The following is a 24,521-nucleotide window of genomic DNA, read 5'->3' as shown; positions in this document are numbered from 1 at the left end:
TATCATCAGCCAGGCACCCTCCATCTTGCCTGGAAACAGTGCCATCTGAGAGCACCCGACCACAGTCTCCAGAGCGAGAAGAAACAGCAGCGTTCCACAGTGCTTAGATCTAGTGCTGTACCATGATTTGTTTAATTTTGTAACAAAGGATCTAGAGCTTGAGTTTGCATTTTTCCTCCTTCTCCCTCCCTATTCCCTTTTCCTTTTGTGTTGTGTCTTTTAAATTGTAAGCAGGTGGGCACTTAAAATGTCTGTAAACCACTCTGGGAGCCCTTTTTCAGCTGAAGAGCAAAGTTCCAAATGCTTTAAATGAATGAATAATAAAGAAATAAAGGGGCTTAGATAAATTCATGGAGGGGGAGAACTCTATAACAGCTACTGACCAGGATGGTTAAATGGAACCTCCATGTTCAGAGGCAGTGTAGCACCGACTAATAGTTATTGACGAGCAAAAAGAGGGGCAGATCCTTCACGGTCTGATCCAGCAGAGCTCTTTTTTATATTCTTATTAAGGCCTGTTGAGTTAATGTTCTGAGTAAAAAAGTACAAGATTCGCATTTCACAATGTGAGCCATTTGTCTTCCTAGGTTGTTGTTGTTCAGTCGTTAAGTCGTGTCCGACTCTTCGTGACCCCATGGACGCATGCCAGGCCTTCCTGTCCTCCGCTCTCTCCTGGAGTGTGCTCAAGTCCATATTCATTGCATCGGTGATGCTATCTAGCCATCTCATCCTCTGCCGTCCCCTTCTCCTTTTGCCTTCAATCTTTCCCAGCATCAGGGTCTTTTCCAGTGACTTTTCTCTTCGCATTAGGTGGCCAAAATATTTGAGCTTCAGCTTCAGTATCTGCCCTTCCAATGAGCAGTCAGGGTTGATTTCCTTTAGGATCAACTGATTTGACCTCCTTGCAGTCCAGAGGACTTGTAAGAGTCTTCTCCAGCACCACAGTTCGAAAGCATCAATTCTTCTGCGCTCAGCCTTCCTTATAGTCCAGCTCTCACAGCCATACTTTACTACTGGGAAAACCATAGCTTTGATTATACAGACATTTGTCGGCAAGGTGATGTCTCTGCTTCTTACTATGCTGTCTAGGTTTGCCATAGCTTTCCTCCCAAGAAGCAAGCATCTTTTAATTTCATGGCTATAGTCACCATCTGCAGTGATCTTGGAGCCCAATAAAATAAAATCTGTCACTGCTTCCTTTTCTTTCCCATCTATACGCCAGGAAGTGATGGGGCCAGAGGCCATGAGAGAGCTTCGGCTATTGGGCGGTATAGAAATGAAATAAATAAATAAATAAATGATCTTAGCTTTTTTAATGTTGAGTTTCAAACCAGCTTTTGCACTCTTCACTTTCACCCTCAACAAGAGGCTCTTTAGATCCTCTTCACTTTCTGCCATTAGGGTGGTATCGTCTGCGTATCGGAGGTTGTTGATAATTCTCCCAGCAATCTTATTTCCGACCTGTGATTCATCCAACCCGGCATTTCTCATGATGTACTCTGCATATAAATTAAATAAGCAGGGTGACAATATACAGCCTTGTCGTACTCCTTTCCCAATTTTGAACCAATTGGTTGTTCCATGTCCGGTTCTTACTGTTGCTTCTTGACCGTTGTACAGGTTTCTCAGGAGACAGGTAAGGTGGTCTGGTACTCCCATCTCTTTCAGAATTTGCCAGAGTTTGTTGTGATTCACACAATCAAAGGCTTCAGCGTAGTCAATGAAGCAGAAATGGATGTTTTTCTGGAATTCTCTTGCTTTCTCCATGATCCAGCGAATGTTGGGACTATTGGTTTATTTGCAGTGTTCCTTTGGGAGAAATGAATGAAGATGAAATGTCTCCTGCACAGATCTCTGTAGAAGTGCTATGGGGACTAAACACGTATCCAGACTACTAACTTATAACCGTTTTACTCTAGTTTAGCTGTCATGGCTTCTTCCAAAGAAGGAGCAGGGCAGGATAAACTTGCTGCTAAGGATGGAGAACTCTTGCCCTTGCTCAGAATCAATGGGGATCAAATTACTCACCCAGTTCCACTGGATCGGTAACTGGCGGGTAGGTTTAGCCCAGGGTTTGCCAGCTGCTGATCTCTAAGTCAAGGCTTTAGCCATTTTCTCCCACCCAGATTCTAATTTGTTGGTAAAAGGTGGATGATATCCTCATGAGGCCTTGTGTGTGTATGTGCAGAGGCTGGTGTGTGTGTGTGTGTGTGTGTGTGTGTGTAATTAAGGTGTTTCATATTCCTTGTCCTTGCCTGATTCATGAACAGGCAGATGGAAACTTGGGAGAAACGTATTTTCCACACGGTTTTGGGGAATACTGACTGGCAACCAGGAGAACAAACAAAGGACAGTTCCCCTCTCAAGAGGAGAGAAACGAGGTCTGACTGGCGTGTCATCTTCAGCTACGAAAATGCAGCTTCTTGGTTTACCACGGTCACTGGTACCTTTTTCGAAAGCCAGCAAACAGCTCGGGCATTCTGAGCCTTGTCAGGTTGGACAGCTGTGTGTGTGCAGTAATAGACACTGATCACTTCGGTTAGGAAATATTGCCAATGCTTCATTCGCCACTTGTGATGTCACTTTGCGAAACCATAATCGGAGCCGTTGCCATGGGGACGCTAGCTATGCTCTCGTGCTCTCTGGCATCTGCTGTGCGTCTCTCTGTCTTTGTGTGACTCAGGGAATGTGCGTCGTTAGCCATCCTCCCCCCCTCTCCAATCTCTCACCCCACAACACACAGCACTGGGCAGTTTGGTAAAAGGACAATTCAGAAGGTCACTTGGATCACTGAAGTTTGCACAACAGAGGTCCAGAGCAAGAATATAATACGTTGGGGGCGGGTGGAATGGGGAGAGAAGAGATATAGATAGCCCCATATCAACACTGGAGGAAGAGAAATAGCAACTACCAAATGGTCTCCCCCCACTGGAAATGTTAGACTCCGGACTTAATGGTTTTACGTCCCCCACCTTCAGATGGTAATGTGTATTACTTAACTTCCTTCAGACTTCAAACCATGCCTCGTTCTGTTGTGTAGGGTTGTGTAACCCCAGACATCTTCCCCAAAGTCCTGCCCTAGAGTGTGGATGGGCCTTCTGCTCCTGCCCCTTTCATGTTTCAGACTACTTGTATCAGCCGCTGCAAAGTTTAAACTTAGAGGGCCCTTGTCTCTTGTGTTGTCAAGGCTGTTGAATGACTGGAAAAGGAAAGCAGCATAGACTATTCAAGCTGGGAGTCTACCACCGTCCACAACCCAGAATTCTTTTGGGTGTGGGAACCACGCGAAACCAGAGAGTCAATCCTGTACTACTCCTTGCTATAAAATTCCCAGATTTGCTTTTCTCCTGAAGTCTGGGTCATGGGTGGTGGTAGGAGGGCCACCTAAGCATGGGCCCTGGATCTTTTTGAGCAGTACCCTGAATCTTTAGAGTTGCCCCAGTTGCTGTCACCTGCCTTAAATACAAGCCTGCTTCTTCCCTCTGAACTCCCAGTGGACCGTAAACTGGAAAAAATGGCAAGGACTTTTAGAGAGATTTCTCAATAAAGGGAAAAAGTCTAGACTGATTAAAGCTGCACAATATCGCAGCCAAATGAAATGTGGGTTTGCTATATCCAACTTAAGGTTATATATTGTGCTTCTTTCCAGATCAAACAATGAATAAACATCATAAGAAATGATATGAGTATATTCTGGGTTTCTATGGAAACTACAAGTAGCACCCTCCTGCACCAAAAGCACTTCCCTTTAAGAAGCTCACTAAGACTGAGGTAGGGAAAATCAAAACCCCTTTTTATGAAGCAACACTTAAACTTTGGAAACTATGGACCAACATTTCTTCCTCCCTCCCCTTCCCCCTTGTACCTGACCTTAGACCACCAGAAGTTCAAAGGACCAGATAAACCAACACAGTTCCTGGGATGGGGGGAACAGGGATTTCTTCATGTCAGAACCTTCTTGTCTGCCTAAAGTTTTGGAAAATATAATTAGTTGATGCTTTTGCAGCCAGAATGTTCTAACGCCTTGTAACTGCACCTCCAAAACAGGAAGGTAGATAGGCTGCCCCCTTATACACAACTTCCCCAATTGTTAATTATATTTAAAAATGCAGAGCCACCTCAGAGTGGCTTTATGAAAGGTCTAGTATCCAAACTATATAAATGGTTGGTTGATCTCATCTATGGAAACTCATGTCTGCTAAAATTAGCATGAGAATCAGATATGAACATGACTGTGACAGAATACCAGTGGTCTCGGATTTGGTCTACCCCTCCTTTTCACAGAATCTCAGCACAAATAAGAGCCACTATGAAGGTGGTCCATCATTGGCGCTTCACCCCAATTAAAATACACATTTTTAACAAATCCCTCTCACGTTTGTGCTGGGGGGTGGGGAGATGCAGTCAAATTGGCCCCTTAATTCATATGTGGCATTTGCACCCATTAATTAATGACTTTTGGAACCAGGTTCTCTTATTTATTTATTTATTTCATTTCTATACCGCCCAATAGCCAAAGCTCTCTGGGCGGTTCACAAAAACTAAACTTCTCTTGACCATATGCCAGATAACTGGGCAATAAATCAAAGCCTCTGGAGCCTTATTTCTATGCTCAGTTTTCAAAGATGAGAACGAGCATCTTTTACACAAGGATTTGACTACCATAATTCTTGCAGCTGCCAGATTTGAGATTGTGTTGAACTGGAAATCCTCAACTGGACTCTTGCTACAAAAGCGGCTGACACACAGACCGAGACTTATCAAAGCATTGGCAAACCAAGACTTATTTATGGAAGCATGGTATCCCTTTATTGCATTTACAAATACACATCCAGCAACACTAAGCCCCCATCTGTACAACTTGAATTTTGGAATAATGCACTGTGAAATTGACCACTTCCTTTCCAATACTGTATGAGTCCCATAATCTGTACATGTTTTATTACTGTTTTATACAAAAAACCCTTAATCATTTAAAAAAGGAAGATCATCAGAGGAAGTCTTGCTGGTTGTAGACCTGCAGATTGCCATCTGGTGGCAACCTGGAAGCAGGCCTTCTTTGTGGTGGCACCCACCTTGTGGAATGCCCTCCCGCCTGGTATTCAGGAGGCAACAAATGTGGCATACTTTAGGTGCTAATTAAAGATCCATCTCGTTACCCGGGCCTTCCTTGAGTGATTGTGCTGCCCAGTTTGTTAATTACAGTGTTGCATTTGGTTTTAATGCCTATATAAACGTTTTCTATACAGGCTTTTTGGTATTTATTATGACATATTTTAATGTATTTTGATGTATGTTACGTTGTATTGTAATATATTTTAATCTCCCCATAAACTGCTTAGAGCTATTTAAAAATAAAGAGCCTACTCTTTAAGGTCTGTTTTAGAGGGTCCATTCCAGGGTGCCCCTATATGCATAGGTAGGGTGGCCACCAATGACATTGTCTCCAAAAACAAAATGCATCACCGCAAAAAAAGGACTAAAGAGGACATGTTTGCATTAAATTTGCATGTGCTGATGTATATATATATAGATGCAAATTTGGAAATAACTATAATTTTAAATAGAAATACAATACATTTCGCATCATACTGGGGAAGACTGTGACCAGGTGAGCTGTGTCCTTGCTGCTCAGTTTCCTGTCTAGGTGCTAACTATGGAGGGTCAGCTTCAGGTTTCTTGCTGTTCTGCCTTCTTAGGATCTTGTGTCATGTGTCAGGATGGAAGGAAAACTGGCATTATTTTTAGGAAGTGAAAAATATGACTCTCTCTCTCTACTTTCTAATTTGACAGATCCAGATTCTAGGTATATTCCCTGTGGGGTCCTAGTCAGGTCTCATGGTTTACCTGTGCATACTTAAGGATGTGTTGAACATTTCTTGCAGCCCCTATGGTTGTGTGCGCCTTAGATTTTCCCGTCTAGATTGCTTCCAGACAAGCTCACGATTAAAATGCCTGCCTGCTGGAATAACAGAGTCTTTAATTCCTGCTTAAAAACCTTCAAAGAGGTCAGCAAACACATTTCAACTGGCAGGTCATTCCACAACTGAGGGGCGGCAAAGGAAAAGGACCTCTTGCGTGTGTCTGCTAATCTCACATTAGGCAGCTGCAGCCGATAACCCTCAGAGGACCTTTTTCCTTTGCCCCCTTCATGAAGGGTAACATACCACAAGGCCCTCATAGTTTTCTTCCAGATGAGGCTTTGGTTACACCATCACGTTGCCTCATTCATGGAATTTGGGGGGGGGGGTGTCCAGACAACGAAGTCTTCAGTGTATAGCTCTCCAGCGCTTTGTCAGCACTTCTTTTCTTTCCTTTTATCAGAAAAAAATATTTTAAAGAGGAAAAGATGAAATAGATGCACAATGCCTTTTGATTGTTAGCATCAGGAGCCCTCCATCTGGAAGCATCCCAAACTTACGGCAGAGTAGAACACAACACTATCTTTTCACTCCCTCTCTTTTTGTACCAATGAAACAGTGCAAACATTCAGTAGTATTGTAACCAACCAGCCCTTCACCATTCTTATTAATCGCCCAGTTTCAGGCCTAACTAGGGCATGGTGATAGCATGAGCAACAGAAAGCCTCAAGGTTGCAATATAATCCTCTGACAGGCTTTGCCAAAGGCCATGTCATAACATGAGTCCATGACAAGAGGTGGCACAGGATATCCCAGATCCTATGGAAACTCCTCAGTCGTTATTAGTGAGGGATGCAACACTACATGGATTAATCTGATCAAACCATGAAAAACATTTTAATAGACTCCAAGGTGACTCCAATTAATCAACCATCAGACAATACAGGTACTTACAAAAGTGTACACAAGAAGTGCCATCTTTTAAAAGGTATTCTATCCTGTTGTAAGGCGATACTTCCTAAGAACTATCTGTTTTCCTCACGGCCAACTAAATTTGGATTGAATGGAGGAACTGATATATTTGTTGCCAAAAGCTATTATAATAAAGGGAATCAGCCCCATTGGATACAGTAAGAGTTACTTCCAAGTAGACCTGCTTGTGATTACACTGTATAGCTCACACAACAGATTGATGCAATATTTCTCTAACTGGGTAGCGTATTTGAGGTTTTGTTTAGAGTCAGAGGTTGAGAACCTGTAGCATCCTATCAGCCCAGCCAATGGTCAGGGACGATAGGAGCTATAGTACAGCAACATCTGAAAGGGTACAAGTTCCCCACCCCTAATTTAGAGCATCTGGGGAGGTCAAGATTCAGATCCCCACTCAGCCATAAAGTGTGAGCTTTATGATCTAGTCACTATCTCTCAGCTTAACCAGCCAGTGTGGCATAGCAATTGGAGTGTTGGACTGGGACTCAGGAGATTCGGGTTCTAGTCCCCACTCAGCCATGAAGCTCACTGGGTGACTTTGGCCAGTCACCGACTCTCAGCCCAACCTACCTCACAGGGTTGTTGTGAGGATAAAATGGGGAGGAGGAGGAGGACCATGTAAGCCATCTTGGGTTCCTTGGAGGAAAAAAGGTGGGATATAAATGTAACAAATAAATAATCGGCTTAGTGGTTAAGACGCTGAACTGCAGACCGGAAGGTCGGCAGGACAGCAGTTCGAGACCCGAGTGTCACGTAACAGAGTGAGCACCCATCTTCAGTACCAGCTCCTGCCAACCTAGCAGTTCGAAAGCAAGAAATTGCAAGTAGATAAATAGGTACCGCCTCGGCGGGAAAGGTAACAGCGTTCCGTGCACCTTGGTGTTCAGTCATGCCGGCCACATGACCACGGAAGCGTCTTCAGACAGCGCTGGCTCTTCGACTTAGAAATGGAGATGAGCATCACACCCTAGAGTCGGACACAACTGGTTGGGGACACCTTTACCTTTTTATTGTGAGGATAAAATCTTTGTCTCTGCATACTGCATGTATGAAAACAGCACACACTGGATAGAAATGTAACTAGTTTCTGAGACTTGTGCTGGGGCGACTTCAATATACATGCTAAGGTCACCTTGACAGGAGTGGGTCAGGAATTCATGGCCTCTATGGCAGCCATGAGTCTGCCCCAATTAGTATCTGGCCTCATTCATTCAGCAGGCCACACTTTGAATCTGGTTTTCTGTGTAGGGGGGATGATCGTGATCTGGGGCTGGAGGAACTTTCTATAGTTCCATTGTCATGGACAGATCACTACCAGGTTGGGTTTAGACCTGCTGGGACTCTGAGTCTCTGCAGGTGTGGGGGACCAACTGATGGATCTGGATGGTTTTCTGATGGCTCTTGGAGATTTCCCTGTCATCTCGATTCTGTAAAAGCGCTGGATGATCTCTGGAATGGAGAAATGGCCTGGTGGTTGACATGATCACTCTTGAGCATCCTCTCCCATGCAGTGGAGCCAAATGAGCTCCCTGATTTTCCAGGGCGCTGCAGGTGATGAAACAAGTGGGAAGTTGACTAGCACAATGGTGGCAGAAAACTTGGAACAAATCTGATCGAACATGGGCTACAGCTCATTTGAAAGCCTGTAGCAAGGAGGGTGGTGAAGAGATTGTACTTCTCTGCCACCACTGCGTCTGCTCAGTCGCCCTGCAGAGCTTTTTCAGGTGGCCTGTTATACTCTGCCCCACAAGAGGTGGATCACTTGATAGCCTGTTGTGATCAATTTGTGCAACACTTTGCAGATAAAAATGATCATATCCATGCAGACCTGGATGCCACAGTTGATACAGGTCTGGTGGATATAACTTTGGTATTTAACATGGTATTTAACATATGTACATGAAACTGCTAGGATTGTCTGGAGCTTGGGGGTTTGGTACCACCACAATGCTGATGACACCCAACTTTATCTCTCTGTTCCATTTAAATCCAAGGAAGTTGTTCTAATTCTAAATTGGTGCCTGATGTCAGTAACGGACTGGATGAGGGCAAACAAATTGAAGCTTAATCAAGACAAGGTAGAGGTGCTTTTGGTCAGTCCAAAGGCAAATCAGGGAATAGGGATTCAACCTGTGCTGGATGGGGTTACAACAGCTGGGATTGTTTAGCTTGGAAAAAAGGAGAGTAAGGGGAGGCATGATTGTTGTTGTTGTTGTTCAGTTGTGTCCGACTCTTCGTGACCCCATGGACCATAGCACGCCAGGCCTTCCTGTCCTGCGCTCGCTCCCAGAGTGTGCTCAAGTCCATATTCATTGCATCGGTGATGCTATCTAGCCATCTCATCCTCTGCCGTCCCCTTCTCCTTTTGCCTTCAGTCTTTCCCAGCATCAGGGTCTTTTCCAGGGACTTTTCTCTTCGCAGGAGACATGATAGAGGTGTACAAATTATGCATGGTGTAGAGAATGTGGATAGGGAGACATTTTTCTCCCTCTCTCATACTACTAGAACCCAGGAGGGTCATCCCATGATAGGTGGGAGATTCAGGTCAGATAAAAGGAAGTACTTCTTCACAAAGCACATAGTCAAACTGTGGAATTCACTACCACAAGATGTAGTGATGGCCACCAATTTGGATGGCTTTAAAAGAGGGTTAGACAAATTTCTGGAGAAGGCTATCAATGGCTACTAGTCCTGATGGCTATGTACTACCTCCAGTATCAGAGGCAGTATGCCTATGTCAAGGCCGGCCCAAGACGTTTTGCTGCCTGAGGTGAAGAATAAAACGGCACCCTGTCCCATTCCATTTACAAAAGCTGACTAGATTGACAATTAAAGCTTTCTTCCACACTGGTGATAGGACAGCATCCTCTACCACACCTGAAGGCAGCAGACTAGTTTAGGGGGTGCAAGGCAGCCCGCATGGCACACAGCCCTCTCCTCCAACACCTTAATGCCACCTGCCGGCATCTGCCACCTGAGGCAACTGCCTCACTCTGCCTAACAGTACAGCTGGCCCTGGCCTATGTACACATTGTTGGGGAACATGGGCAGGAGGGTGCTGGTGCATCCGTGTCCTGCTTGTGAGTCAACAAGCACTGTGTGAACAGAATGCTGGGCTTGAAGGACCCTTGGTCTGATCCAGCGGGGTTCTTCTTACGATCTTAAGGAAAGCAAGCAACACAAGGATTGAGAAAACAAAAACCACAGTTTGTCTACTAGTCTGCCAGACAAACCCTGGGCAGGAGAGCAAACCATGGGCTACATAAACCACGGGTTAGTGCTACACATGAACAGAATGCTGGGCTAGATGGACCTTGGCCTGATCCAGCAGGGCTCTTCTCATGTTCTTAAGGAACGCAAACAACCCAGGGGCTGAGAAAACAAAACCACAGTTTGTCTGCTAGTCTGCCAGGCAAACCCTGGGCAGGAGAGCAAACCATGGGCTACATAAACCACGGGCTAGTGTTACACATGAACAGAATGCTGGGCTAGATGGACCTTGGCCTGATCCAGCAGGGCTCTTCTCATGTTCTTAAGGAACGCAAACAACCCAGGGGCTGAGAAAACAAAACCACAGTTTGTCTGCTAGTCTGCCAGACAAACCCTGGGCAGGAAAGCAAACCATGGGCTACATAAAGCACGGGCTAGTGCTACACATGAACAGAATGCTGGGCTAGATGGACCTTGGCCTGATCCAGCAGGGCTCTTCTCATGTTCTTAAGGAACGCAAACAACCCAGGGGCTGAGAAAACAAAACCACAGTTAGTCTGCTAGTCTGCCAGGCAAACCCTGGGCAGGAGAGCAAACCATGGGCTACATAAACCACGGGCTAGTGCTACACATGAACAGAATGCTGGGCTAGGTGGACCTTGGCCTGATCCAGCAGGGCTCTTCTCATGTTCTTAAGGAACGCAAACAACCCAGGGGCTGAGAAAACAAAACCACAGTTTGTCTGCTAGTCTGCCAGGCAAACCCTGGGCAGGAGAGCAAACCGTGGGCTACATAAACCACGGGCTAGTGCTACACATGAACAGAATGCTGGGCTAGGTGGACCTTGGCCTGATCCAGCAGGGCTCTTCTCATGTTCTTAAGGAACGCAAACAACCCAGGGGCTGAGAAAACAAAACCACAGTTTGTCTGCTAGTCTGCCAGGCAAACCCTGGGCAGGAGAGCAAACCATGGGCTACATAAACCACGGGCTAGTGCTACACATGAACAGAATGCTGGGCTAGGTGGACCTTGGCCTGATCCAGCAGGGCTCTTCTCATGTTCTTAAGGAACGCAAACAACCCAGGGGCTGAGAAAACAAAACCACAGTTTGTCTGCTAGTCTGCCAGGCAAACCCTGGGCAGGAGAGCAAACCGTGGGCTACATAAACCACGGGCTAGTGCTACACATGAACAGAATGCTGGGCTAGGTGGACCTTGGCCTGATCCAGCAGGGCTCTTCTCATGTTCTTAAGGAACGCAAACAACCCAGGGGCTGAGAAAACAAAACCACAGTTTGTCTGCTAGTCTGCCAGGCAAACCCTGGGCAGGAAAGCAAACCATGGGCTACATAAAGCACGGGCTAGTGCTACACATGAACAGAATGCTGGGCTAGATGGACCTTGGCCTGATCCAGCAGGGCTCTTCTCATGTTCTTAAGGAACGCAAACAACCCAGGGGCTGAGAAAACAAAACCACAGTTAGTCTGCTAGTCTGCCAGGCAAACCCTGGGCAGGAGAGCAAACCATGGGCTACATAAACCACGGGCTAGTGCTACACATGAACAGAATGCTGGGCTAGGTGGACCTTGGCCTGATCCAGCAGGGCTCTTCTCATGTTCTTAAGGAACGCAAACAACCCAGGGGCTGAGAAAACAAAACCACAGTTTGTCTGCTAGTCTGCCAGACAAACCCTGGGCAGGAAAGCAAACCATGGGCTACATAAAGCACGGGCTAGTGCTACACATGAACAGAATGCTGGGCTAGATGGACCTTGGCCTGATCCAGCAGGGCTCTTCTCATGTTCTTAAGGAACGCAAACAACCCAGGGGCTGAGAAAACAAAACCACAGTTAGTCTGCTAGTCTGCCAGGCAAACCCTGGGCAGGAGAGCAAACCATGGGCTACATAAACCACGGGCTAGTGCTACACATGAACAGAATGCTGGGCTAGGTGGACCTTGGCCTGATCCAGCAGGGCTCTTCTCATGTTCTTAAGGAACGCAAACAACCCAGGGGCTGAGAAAACAAAACCACAGTTTGTCTGCTAGTCTGCCAGGCAAACCCTGGGCAGGAGAGCAAACCGTGGGCTACATAAACCACGGGCTAGTGCTACACATGAACAGAATGCTGGGCTAGGTGGACCTTGGCCTGATCCAGCAGGGCTCTTCTCATGTTCTTAAGGAACGCAAACAACCCAGGGGCTGAGAAAACAAAACCACAGTTTGTCTGCTAGTCTGCCAGGCAAACCCTGGGCAGGAGAGCAAACCATGGGCTACATAAACCACGGGCTAGTGCTACACATGAACAGAATGCTGGGCTAGGTGGACCTTGGCCTGATCCAGCAGGGCTCTTCTCATGTTCTTAAGGAACGCAAACAACCCAGGGGCTGAGAAAACAAAACCACAGTTTGTCTGCTAGTCTGCCAGGCAAACCCTGGGCAGGAGAGCAAACCGTGGGCTACATAAACCACGGGCTAGTGCTACACATGAACAGAATGCTGGGCTAGATGGACCTTGGCCTGATCCAGCAGGGCTCTTCTCATGTTCTTAAGGAACGCAAACAACCCAGGGGCTGAGAAAACAAAACCACAGTTAGTCTGCTAGTCTGCCAGGCAAACCCTGGGCAGGAGAGCAAACCATGGGCTACATAAACCACGGGCTAGTGCTACACATGAACAGAATGCTGGGCTAGGTGGACCTTGGCCTGATCCAGCAGGGCTCTTCTGATATTCCCCCGAAGACTCAGCCCGGGGGGCGGGCCTCCAGCCACAGCGCCGTCACTCAGAGACGGGCGGCGCAGCCCCATTGGCGAGCCTGGCGGCTTTCTTCCCACCCTCTCTCCGCCAGTCTTTCCCGGGTTCGTCTCATATCCTAGGTGACAGTTGCCAAGGGAGGGTGAGAAGGGAGAGGGGGGAGGAGGAGGAGGAGGAAGAGCAATGCAGCGCGCGCCCACAGCACCCCCCCCCTTCCGCCGACAATAACATAGTGGCGCATGCGCTCGTGAAAGCTCGCGACCGGGCGCGAGACTCCTTGGGAGGGGGAGGGGGAGGGGGAGCAACGGCACCAACCGCCGACCGGGCGCGAGACTCCTTGAGGAGGAGGAGGAGGAGGAGGAGGAGGAGGAGGAGCAACGCAGCGCGCGCCCACAGTACCCCCCCCCCGCTGACAATAACATAGTGGCGCATGCGCTCGTGAAAGCTCGCGACCGGGCGCGAGACTCCTTGGGAGGGGGAGCAACGGCACCAACCGCCGACTGGGCGCGAGACTCCTTGAGGAGGAGGAGGAGGAGCAACGGCGCCGACCGGACGCTGGCGCGCGTGCGCGCTCAGCCTCTTCCCTCCCCTCCGCCGCGCGCGCATTAAAGTCGCCCAGGCGTCGGCGAAGCGACCCGCCCCCTCCTTTCTCCCCCCCCCCCACACACACCCTGGAAGCGCGCGCCCGCCCGCCCGCGTTTCTCCTCATTTTTTTCTAAGTCCCTGTTTATGAGGCGCCGGAGCCTCACGGGGGGCGCGCTCGTCGCCCTCTCTTCCCCCCCTTGCGCCGCCGCCCCCTCAGCCAGCCGCCTCCTCCCTTCCCGGCCGCCTCCTCGCGCCCCGCCGCGCTCGTCGCCGCGCCCCGCCCCTCCGGCGCCCGCCCCTCCGCCTCCCCCGCAACGCCGCCGCCGCCGCCGCCGCGACTAGGCTTGTGGGCCTGGGCCTGGGCGCGGCCGCCGGGGGCTCCGGCGCGGCGGCGATGATGCTGAGGTAGTTGCGGCTTTGGGGGAAAAAAGGTGAGGGAGGAAGGAAGGAGTGCGGCAGGTTTCACCGGGGGGGGGGGGAGGGTTTGAAACTGGCTCTGTCAGCGACGGGGTGTGTGAAGTGACGTGACGGTTTGTATGGGGGGAGAGGGGCTCTGGCATCTGGGGGGGAGGACTCTGGGGGGAGGGGGGCGACTGGGGTGTTTGTGGGGGGGAGGGGGACTGATTATTGTACATGAGGGGCTGGGTCTTGTGTAGCGGGGACGGGCGTGTAAGCAGGGGGCGGCTAGGCTAGATATTTTTCTGCGGGTGACTATTATGTATGGGGCTAGGAGGAGTCATGGGGGCATCTAGGGGTGGACAGGACAAGGAGTGTAGGTGTGGGTGTGTGTAGGAGGTCTGGGCTAGGGTCGTGTCGGGAGGGTATGTAGGGGTCTGTGTGTAGGAATTGGATTTATTGTCTTTATGACTAGTAGGAGTTGGGGGATAGGGAGTGGGGAGCAGTGGGATGTGGGTGAGGGATGGGGTGGACAGAATTGGGAGGGCGGCCTAGTTATTGTGTGACTAATGGGGGGGATAGGAGACTGGTGAGGGATCTTGACCGTGTGTGTGTGTGTGTGTGTTGTAATTAATAATAGGAGCTGAGGATCTATTATTGGGGCAGTAGGAGGATATAGGTGGAGAAATGGGTGGACGAGGATATTATATGTGTGCGTGTGGTGGATTAATATGAGTTATGGGGCCACTTAGGGAAGGGGATTGGAGGCCTGGGACAGGGGATTAGCTGTGAGGGGCAGGGATTGAAACAATGTGGAGAGGGGCAGCCCAGAGAAGAGGGGAAAGATTGGGACCAACATTGCGCTAAGTGTGTGTGGGTATCGTTGAAAGTAGGAAAATGTGGGGGATTAAAAGATAATATTACTGAGCCAATTCATGTCATCTTGCGTTGTGTATGCAGTCTACTTTTGTGTGTCCTAAAATCAAATGGTTTGAAAAACGTTGAGAAGCAGGAATTTGAAGGCAAGTGTAGGAGGTGTGTGAGGGGTCAGGATTTGGATTGGGGTGAAGGGGATGTCTGATGTGAGAGGGAGCTGGGTGTGTGATTGGGGAGGGGCAGTTCGAAGTGAGGATATGGGGTAAGAAGTGGAGCAGAGGTGGGGGGTCTGGTATGAGAGTTGTTAAGGGAGATATGGGTATCTATTTGGGAGAGGCTAAGACCGTTGGGAAGTGTGTGGGGGAGGAGTGGGTGATGATGATAATAATATAACATTCTTGGGTAGGGTGGGAGCAGGGGCTGAAGGCAACTGAAAAGAAGCTGGGAGGATTTTAGAAGAAGATAGTGAAACAGCAAAAAGGGAAATGTATGAGGAGGAAGGTGCTGAAGGGATGTCCTTTGTTGCCTTTGTTGGGGAGCAACACTGCCAGGAAAGGTAGGTTGACATGCCTTTCTGTTGCCATCTTGATCCTGGCATATACCGGAATATGCTGGTGAAAGGGGTAAGGGAGATGCTGGTGGAAGGACTTCTACATTCTGCCCTCTGCCTTTATCCTCTTGCCTCAGGGTGTCTGGTGCTTCTGTTCATCTCACGCAGACACTGATCCTTCTTAGACGAAGGATGAAGGTAAGAGACCAGCGAATGACAAGAATGGGAAATTCCAGGCCTGCTGCTGCTGCCTTGTGTTGCCTTCTTCCTCTGCTATGCTATGCTTACCATCCCCATTCCATTGTTGGGGAAATCAGGTGATAGGAGATGTCCCCCTTCAGTAAAGTGCTTGGTACCTGTCTGTATTGTTAGGCTGTTAACACCCTGGGGAGTGATATCTGCAGCAGCCCTATGATGATGAATATGAATTGTATAAGATAGCCTGTGGCCTTATATTCCCTTGTATGGCTGAGATAATAGGTTTACCTTGTTTCTCTTAAGTTTTAACATCTGTCTATATCAAAGCATCAAACAGCCTGACTGTTAGAAGGGGAAAGGAGGTCAACCTGAGCTTTGCTGTAAGACCAAACCCTAGCATAAAAAAAAATCCCCAGTGTTTCTGAGATTAATGAATTGGCACTTGGTGTTAGATGTATGTTGTGTATGAGTGGTAGGCTAGGTTTCTTTTATTTTTGTTTCAGATGGTGGATGTTGATGTTTGTGCTTGTGGGGATAGCACCAGAAGAAAAATGGATGCTCTAACAGATAGTGCAGCTGAGATCATTCCGTTGGAACTCTATGATTCAGCCCGAGCAAAAATAGCTGCTAATCTACAATGGATCTGTGCTAAAGCCTATGGAATCGGTAAACATCCCCATTGGGAGATTATTCCTTTATTATGTGTGCTTTTGCTGCCTTTCTTCCTCAGATGTTAAATGGATTTGAAATTATCTGTGTTTTAAATACCATTTGTGTGTCAAACTGATTTGCCTGCCTGCCTGTTCCTATGTTTTCAGGATGTTAAATACCTGCCAGGAGCCTTGTCAGAGTACAGCCCTTTCATTGTTTTGAATGGTTTGTAGTTGCAAGTGCATGAAATCCTGCTATGTTGTTTTTGTTTCACCGAATAGTGCTCTCCCACACAGAACATAAACCTACCAATACTGAGCTCTTGCAGGCCTCTAAGTCCTTACTGTGTGAGTCATTTTGGCAAACATGTAGATCCTTGATGCTACCTTTTGATGGATAGTTTTTATATCTCCAATTAATTACAATCTAGTGGTTTTATATAGTTGACTACAAACATCTCACTCATCAGTATTTTAACTGAGGCACTTTCATTCTATACTATCCATCCTTTTTTGTGTAATGTTGTGTGCTGTGTATATCATGAATAGATGTAAGTTGTAGAAAGTAGCTTGCTTGACACTCCACTTTTAATACAAAGGTGCTAAATTGGGACCTTTCCAGAGTAGTTTTTTTCTTTTTGTAAAGCACCATTGCCAACGAATCTTTTGCAATGCAGTAGATCCTTGTCTATTTTGAGTTCTTGGTTTTTGTCCTTTGAGTTACGATTGTTGGCTACTTGTTAGTATTATACTTTTAACCGAAACAAGATGTACCATGTAGTAATTTTGCAGAAAATTAGATAGCCCTCTTGATCTAATTCTAATTTGCCAAACTCTAATATGCTTAATGGATTAACACTAGCTTGCTTTGTAATAGGGCTAAGTAATTCCTGTATTCCTGCAATCACATGGCTTGTTTGTTTTCAGCTAAAGTGTTTCCTTTTGCTTCTAGAATTGTTAATATAATGGGCATGGTGTAGTTAAATCCAGAGCTTTGATCGAGTTTTTTGTTGTTCAGTTCTGCTGTTTCTGAAAGTATACTGCAATTTCAACAAGCAGCAAAGTTAAATTATATCTCTTACCATAGCACAGTCTGTAACTGCAGTTTAAAAACTGTGTTATTGTGATTTGCCTCTTGGAATGTTTGTGTCTGATTAAACAGTATATAAAATATTGTAATGGCCTGGTAAAATATGCAGCCACTAATTGTTCTACCTTGTGAAGAGCAAAATAGTTGTATGGCCTGTGTTTACGTTTTATAACCTCCATGGGAACTGCTTGGGCATGTGTGAAGTCAGGTTCTAGGCATATTTATACTTGCTTTCAAGATCAATGTTAGAATTACTTGTTTGATATTATGGTTGTCATTCTGTTCTACATTTAAAATAAGTTAACTAATTCAGTAATTAGAGGTTAGGCTAATTCTCCTGTGCTTTGCATTCTTCTTACTGCTATGAAATCTACCACGAGCATGTTAATATCTTTAAATTCCAGTGTTATCAGAATCCCAGAGGCTTCACTTTATAAATTAACTACTTGTTGCTGTCATTAAATAGCTTAGATCACTTCTCACAATACCTGATAAGACAATGTTCTCTCAAAACAAATGCTCTTGCTAAAAATGTCAGTTGCATAAAAGGCTTCTTCATCTTATCCAGCCTTTTTGCAAGGCATGATTTCTGTTCATCATACAAAGCACTGCTGTTCAGTGTTGCAAGGGACTTTGCAGGACTTGGTGAGAGGAGTGAGACTGAGGAGGTAGAAATCTCTAAACCTTGTTCAGTGCTAAAGGTCTTGGTAAATGCCTCAAGACGTATGAACTCTCCTTTTATGTACTGTGATCTTCAAGCAAGGCTCTCCTTCAGATTCATTAAGTATCTGAAGCCAGCCTTGGTTTTGGTTTTGATGCTTCTTTGTAATGATGTCTTTCCTGTGAAACACAATCTGCAGAGGCTGGTTTAGTTATACAGTGTTATAAGACAAAGTTAATTTTTTTTCCAGTTTCTTAGCAATCAGTAGCAGTGATGTGGGTTTTCTGGAAAATTTTGAATTTTCCAATGCAAATTAGGCTAATTTATATAGGGACATTTTCGTAGGAGAATGCTCAGTTTGTATCCAAAAATCTTCTGATGCTCTAGAGCAGGAATGAGCAACTTGTGGCCCTCCACATGTTTGGCCATCTTCTACAATTGGGTATGCTGGCTAGAGCTGCCATAAGCCAAAACATCTAGAGGGCTACAAGTTGCCCACTCCTGCCCTACAGAGATCTAATTGAGTATGTTTATTTTACTTGTATTTAGTAAACACAAAGCTAAAAGAAGTACCCCATGCCATTTTTTTGTCCCAATACACCACAAATATTTGACATGAATGTTTTTTTTTGGGGGGGATTAAAGCACACTTAATGTGATTTAGATGTTACGTTATGTAGAATTTTTTTATTGGAATAGTTGTAAAAATTTAAAGACTATAATTGCATGTATTTCCCTTTGTTTAAATTCAAGAAAAAAGCAAAGGTACTGAAAACTGTTGACACTAATAAATTTCAGCAACCTAAAGAACGGTGTGTGATTTGCTGACAACCACTCATCTATTTCAACAGACTTCTGTCTTCCACTGAGATTGATGGGGCGTCTTCATGTTCGCGTCATTACGTGGTCTTTTGGGAGATAGGAACTGAGCTGCCTTGTCTACGATACTACTTAGGTTTTAGCTGTTATGTTTTATGGAGTCTTTAACTTGCTTTAATTGATTGTCTTCTATTGCAGTCTGTATTGCTTTACGTTTTTAAATTTGTAACGCACCTCAGAATTTTCACTCGAACAGAAGGAAATAAGTGCTTTGTTGTGCTGTCTGTAAGCCTTGTAATGTAGAGCTAAAGATTTGTGGAAAATGTGGAATGTACACCTATAGTTTTTTAGAGTTGTGGTGATAAGCTCTTAGCTTCTACTCTGTGAATAAAACCAGAAAACCTATATGACTGGGGTCATATGATATTTGACTGCTTCCATGGGAATTACTTACATTGGCCTGAATAATATGCTGACCAATATTGTAGTCTAAACACTGATTACTCGGGCTAGCGCAGGAAATGTAGAAATACTGCACAGGGAAAATGATTTTAGGGAAAGAGGGGGAGAAGATTGGAGAAGTGAAACAGAGGATAACTGACAATTCCCTGAGATGATATTTGCAAGATCATGCTACTTCTTACTCTCTCTTGCTTTTAACATCACAGCACACCATTTTACCTGTTTTAAATTTGGCTATGAATTGGTACAAATATTATGCAGTGAGACAGCACCATGTTCAGGATGCAGTGGGACAAAAGAGACAGTTGCTTACCTACAGGGTATGTGTTGTGGTGATGATTAGATCAAATCTGTGTCTTTAAAATCCCCATCTGTTCAGTGGAACATAATAATGCATGGCCATCAGATGATATACATTTAATAGTCTGGCATTTGGATTTAAAATGGTTGTATGCTAAATTACATGCCACAAAGCCGAATTTGCAAATTCAGAACAGATGAAATAAAAAATAGTTTGCCAGGCAGCATATACATTAGGAACAGGATCATGTCTTCAGTGACTAGAAGCTAAAGGATGCTATTCAGGCGGGCATGAATCATGGAATTGATGCAACACACCTTTTTCTATCCAAACTCTGGCTATTGGAATCAGCAGAAACGGCTCTGCACTAGTAAATACTTTAAGGGCTCTTGGAACCATGTTTTGTTGTTGTTGTTGTTCAGTCGTTCAGTCGTGTCCGACTCTTCGTGAGCCCATGGACCATAGCACGCCAGGCCTTCCTGTCCTGCACTCTCTCCCGGAGCGTGCTCAAGTTCATATTCATTGCATCCGTGATGCTATCTAGCCATCTCATCCTCTGCCGTCCCCTTCTCCTTTTGCCTTTAGTATTTCCCAGCATCAGGGTCTTTTCCAGGGAGTTTTCTCTTCGCATTAGGTGGCCAAAATATTGGAGCTTCAGCTTCAGTCTCTGTCCTTCCAATGAGCACTCAGGGTTGATTTCCTTTAGGATCGACTGATTTGACCTCCTTGCAGTCCAGGGGACTTGTAAGAGTCTTCTCCAGCACCACAGTTCGAAAGCATCAATTCTTTGGCGCTCAGCCTTCCTTATAGTCCAGCTCTCACAGCCATACATTACTACTGGGAAAACCATAGCTTTGATTAGACGGACCTTTGTCCGCAAGGTGATGTCTCTGCTTCTTACTATGCTGTCTAGGTTGGCCATAGCTTTCCTCCCAAGGAGCAAGCGTCTTTTAATTTCATGGCTACAGTCACCGTCTGCGGTGATCTTGGAGCCCAAGAAAGTAAAATCTGTCACTGCTTCCATTTCTTCCCCTTCTATATGCCAGGAAGTGATAGGGCCAGATGACATGATCTTAGTTTTTTTAATGTTGAGTTTCAAACCAGCTTTTGCACTCTCCTCTTTCACCCTCAACAAGAGGCTCTTGAGATCCTCTTCGCTTTCTGCCATTAGGGTGGTATCGTCTGCATATCGGAGGTTGTTGATAATTCTCCCAGCAATCTTAATTCCGACCTCTGATTCATCCAACCCGGCATTTCTCATGATGTACTCTGCATATAAGTTAAATAAGCAGGGTGACAATATGCAGCCTTGTCGTACTCCTTTCCCAATTTTGAACCAATCGGTTGTTCCATGTCTGGTTCTTACTGTTGCTTCTTGACCCTCGTACAGGTTTCTCAGGAGACAGGTAAGGTGGTCTGGTACTCCCATCACTTTAAGAATTTGCCACAGTTTGTTGTGATCCACACAATCAAAGGCTTTAGCGTAGTCAATGAAGCAGAAATGGATGTTTTTCTGGAATTCTCTTGCTTTCTCCATGATGCAGCGAATGTTGGCGATTTGATCTCTAGTTCCTCTGCCTCTTCGAAACCCAGCTTGTACTTCCGGTAGTTCTCGGTTCGCATACTGCTGAAGCCTAGCTTGTAGGATTTTGAGCATCACCTTGCTGGCATGTGAAATGAGCGCAATTGTGCGGTAGTTTGAACACTCTTTGGCGTTGCCCTTCTTTGGAAGTGGAATGTAAACTGACCTTTTCCAGTCTTGTGGCCACTGTTGAGTGTTCCAGATTTGTTGGCATATTGAATGCAGCACTTTAACAGCATCATCTTTTAGGATTTTAAATAGCTCGGCTGGAATACTGTCATCTCCGCTAGCTTTGTTGTTACTAATGCTTCCTAAGGCCCACTTGACTTCACTCTCGAGGATGTCCGGCTCAAGTTCAGTGACCGCACTATCATGGCTATCAGGGACATTCAGATCTTTCCTGTATAGTTCTTCTGTGTATTCTTGCCACCTCTTCTTAATCTCATCTGCTTCTGTGAGGTCCCTGCCTTCTTTGTCCTTTATCATGCCCGTCTTTGCACAAAACGTTCCCTTGAGATCTCCAATTTTCTTGAAGAGATCTCTAGTCTTTCCCATTCTGTTGTTTTCCTCGATTTCTTTGCATTGTTCATTTAAGAAGGCCTTCTTGTCTCTCCTTGCTATTCTCTGGAACTCTGCATTCAGTTGGGTATATCTTCCCCTTTCTCCTTTGCTTTTCGCTTCCCTTCTTTCGTGAGCTACTTGTAAAGCCTCATCAGACAGCCACTTGGCTTTCTTGCATTTCTTTTTCTTTGGGACGGATTTCGTTGCTGCCTCCTGAACAGTGTTACGGACCTCCGTCCATAGTTCCTCAGGCACTCTGTCTATCAGGTCTAATCCCTGAAATCTATTCCTCACCTCCACTGTATATTCATCAGGGATATGATTTAGGTCATACCTGAACGGTTTAGTGGTTTTCCCGACGTTCTTCAATTTAAGCCGAAATTTTGCAAGAAGCAGCTCATGATCTGAGCCACAGTCAGCTCCAGGTCTTGTTTTTACTGACTGTATGGAGCTTCTCCATCTTTGGCTGCAAAGGACATAATCAATCTGATTTCGATATTGACCATCTGGCGACGTCCATGTGTAGAGTCGCCTCTTGTGCTGTTGGAAAAGAGTGTTTGCTATGATCAGCATGTTCTCTTGGCAAAACTCTATTAGCTTTTGTCCTGCTTCATTTTGTACACCAAGGCCATGCCTGCCTGTTATCCCGGTGATTTCTTGACTTCCTACTTTAGCATTCCAATCCCCTATGATGAAGATGACATCTTTTTTTGGTGCTAGTTCTAGAAGGTGTTGTAGGTCTTCATAGAACCGATCAACCTCAGCTTCTTCGGCCTCAGTGGTTGGGGCATAGACTTGAATTACTGTGATGTTGAATGGTTTGCCTTGGATTCGTACTGAGATCATTCTATCATTTTTAAGATTGTACCCCAGTACTGCTTTTCCCACCCTTTTGTTGACTATGAGTGCTACTCCCATTTCTTCTAAGGGATTCTTGCCCACAGTAGTAGATATGATGGTCACCTGAATTAAATTCGCCCATGCCTGTCCATTTGAGTTCGCTGATTCCCAAGATGTCGATGTTCAATCTTGCCATCTCATGTTTGACCACCTCCAGCTTACCTTGATTCATTGATCTGACATTCCAGGTTCCTAAACAATATTGTTCTTTACAGCATCGGATTTTCTTTTCACATGTTTAGTAGGGTATAAATTGTAAAATAAGTAATATAATAAATGGGCCCCCAAACAAAATATTGCAGTGTAAACCGTGTGTGCGTGTATTACTTGAGGCTGAGGCGGCTGAAAAAAAAATAACATTAAATTAAATACAGAATCCATTTTTTATCTAGCTTGTATTACTAAAGGGTTAAGCACTTATTCGATCGCTCTTAACTGCTGTGTTGTGTGTTTATTCCTAATGACCTTTTTGCTTTATATGTTTTAAAAAATAAAATTGCTTGCATCTGTTGGGACATTGACTCCACTGTTTTGGCAGATCGGTCTCATGAGGTGTCCAGAGCACTCTCTGGTCCAGTATTATTGGATAAATTTCAGTTTGTACAGCTCAAGGTTGTGGACAAGACGCTTGGATGGGTTCATGTCATCACTTACATGTTGGATCCTTGTTCTTTGTGGCTGGTGAAATCTAGCAGGGAATTGACAGCTGCTTGGGCTAGGGAGGTGATAAATGCCTCTATATGAGAGGGAGTGGTCCAGGGTCACTTGGAAGAGGCACCAGTAAGACCTAAGACCGCTCCTTAGGAAGCCGTGCCTGGATCTGGAAGATCCGAACAATTTTCAGTTGGTTGCAGAGAACCCTTTCCTGGGCAAGGTCCTTGATCAGATGGTTGCTGACCAGATCCAGGTAACCTTGACTAATTTTATGGATCCATTTCAGTCATAGTTTAGGCCTGGTTTTGGAACTGAGGCAGCCTTGGTTTCCCTGTATGATGACCTAAGCTGGGAGGGAAATGGGGACTGTGTTCCTGTTGATAATCCTTGATCTTTTGGCAATGTTTGATACCATCAGTCATGGTTTCCTTCTGGAATGGCTGTCTGAGTTGAGGGCACTGCTTTGCACTGCTTCCACTCCTACCCGGATGATCATTTCCAGAACGTGGTGCATGCGGGTATGTCTTGGCTCCATGGGGTTCCACGGGGGTTTGATTCTATCCCCCGTGTTTAACATCTACATGAAACTGTGTGTGGGTTCATCTGGCATTTGGGGGCACGTCATCAGTATGCTGATGATATGCAACTCTGTGCTGGTGGGTGGTTCCTCTGTCTGGATGGCGTCACGCACCCTGCGCAGCTTGGGGGTACTCCTTGATACATTATTGTCAGTGCCTTCTATCAGCTTTGGCTGGTAGCCCAATTGCAACTCTATCTGGCTGGGGTAAGCCTAGCATCGGTGGTCTATACTCAGGTAACCTCTAGGTTAGATTACAGCAATACATTGGGCTGTCTTTGAAGACAGTTCGGAAACTGCTGCTAATACAGAATTTGGCAGCCAGGTTGTTGACTGGGGCTAGTTTGGGGTTGACTGAGGCTAGTGTGTTTGGCCCAATTGTTGTAGGCTGCTTTTGTGGTGGGCATTCTAGGCTGTGAGTGGAGGGAGATTTTGTGTATTTGTGGATGAACACTTTTCATAGTATGATTTTATGGCATTTTTATTGGTGGTATTGTGTGGATTTTGGCGTATATTGATTTTGGGTTTCCCCCTGTTATATTAATCATGTTTTTCTCTTTGTGTGTAAGTTGCTTCAAGACTTCTTTTGCTGTGGGAAGTGACACATAAATTTAGTAAATAATAACAAAACAACTGCCTGGGAAGCACCAGGGATTATTATAATGTAAATATTTTTTTAGCTGCTGATATTGTTTATGTAGTATCTAGATCCATTTCAAGCTGTGTTTCGGCCTTGTTATAGGACTGAATCAGCCTTGGTCGCCCTGATGGATGACCTTTATCACAAGAGGGAGAAGGGTGTGTGTGACTCTGTTAATTCTGATCGATCTCTCATTAGCTTTTGATACCA

General features: G+C 45.7%; 1 protein-coding gene across 7 annotated transcripts in view; it reads left to right on the top strand.

Annotated features, from left to right (window-relative positions):
* The first annotated feature begins 13,409 nt into the window (after positions 1–13,409).
* Positions 13,410–24,521, top strand: part of CAMSAP1 (calmodulin regulated spectrin associated protein 1) — a 52,689-nt gene continuing 41,577 nt past the window's right edge. For 2 of the 7 annotated variants that reach the window (XM_084821185.1, XM_084821183.1), the window contains exons 1-2: positions 13,410–13,825; positions 15,918–16,080. In XM_084821185.1, coding sequence (XP_084677311.1) covers positions 15,918–16,080 — 163 coding nt within the window. In that variant the 5' untranslated portion in view covers positions 13,410–13,825. Of the gene's footprint in view, positions 13,826–15,353; positions 15,415–15,917; positions 16,081–24,521 lie in introns of those variants that run through there. The other 5 variants (XM_084821186.1, XM_084821184.1, XM_084821182.1 and 2 more) reach the window with 4 other exon arrangements.

The sequence above is a fragment of the Heloderma suspectum genome, chromosome 14 (genome assembly GCF_057233095.1).
Source record: "Heloderma suspectum isolate Gila_16-S chromosome 14, 16-S_ref, whole genome shotgun sequence".
NCBI lineage: Eukaryota > Metazoa > Chordata > Lepidosauria > Squamata > Helodermatidae > Heloderma > Heloderma suspectum.
Note: the sequence above shows the minus strand (reverse complement) of the source record. Positions and strands in the feature narration are given on the sequence as shown.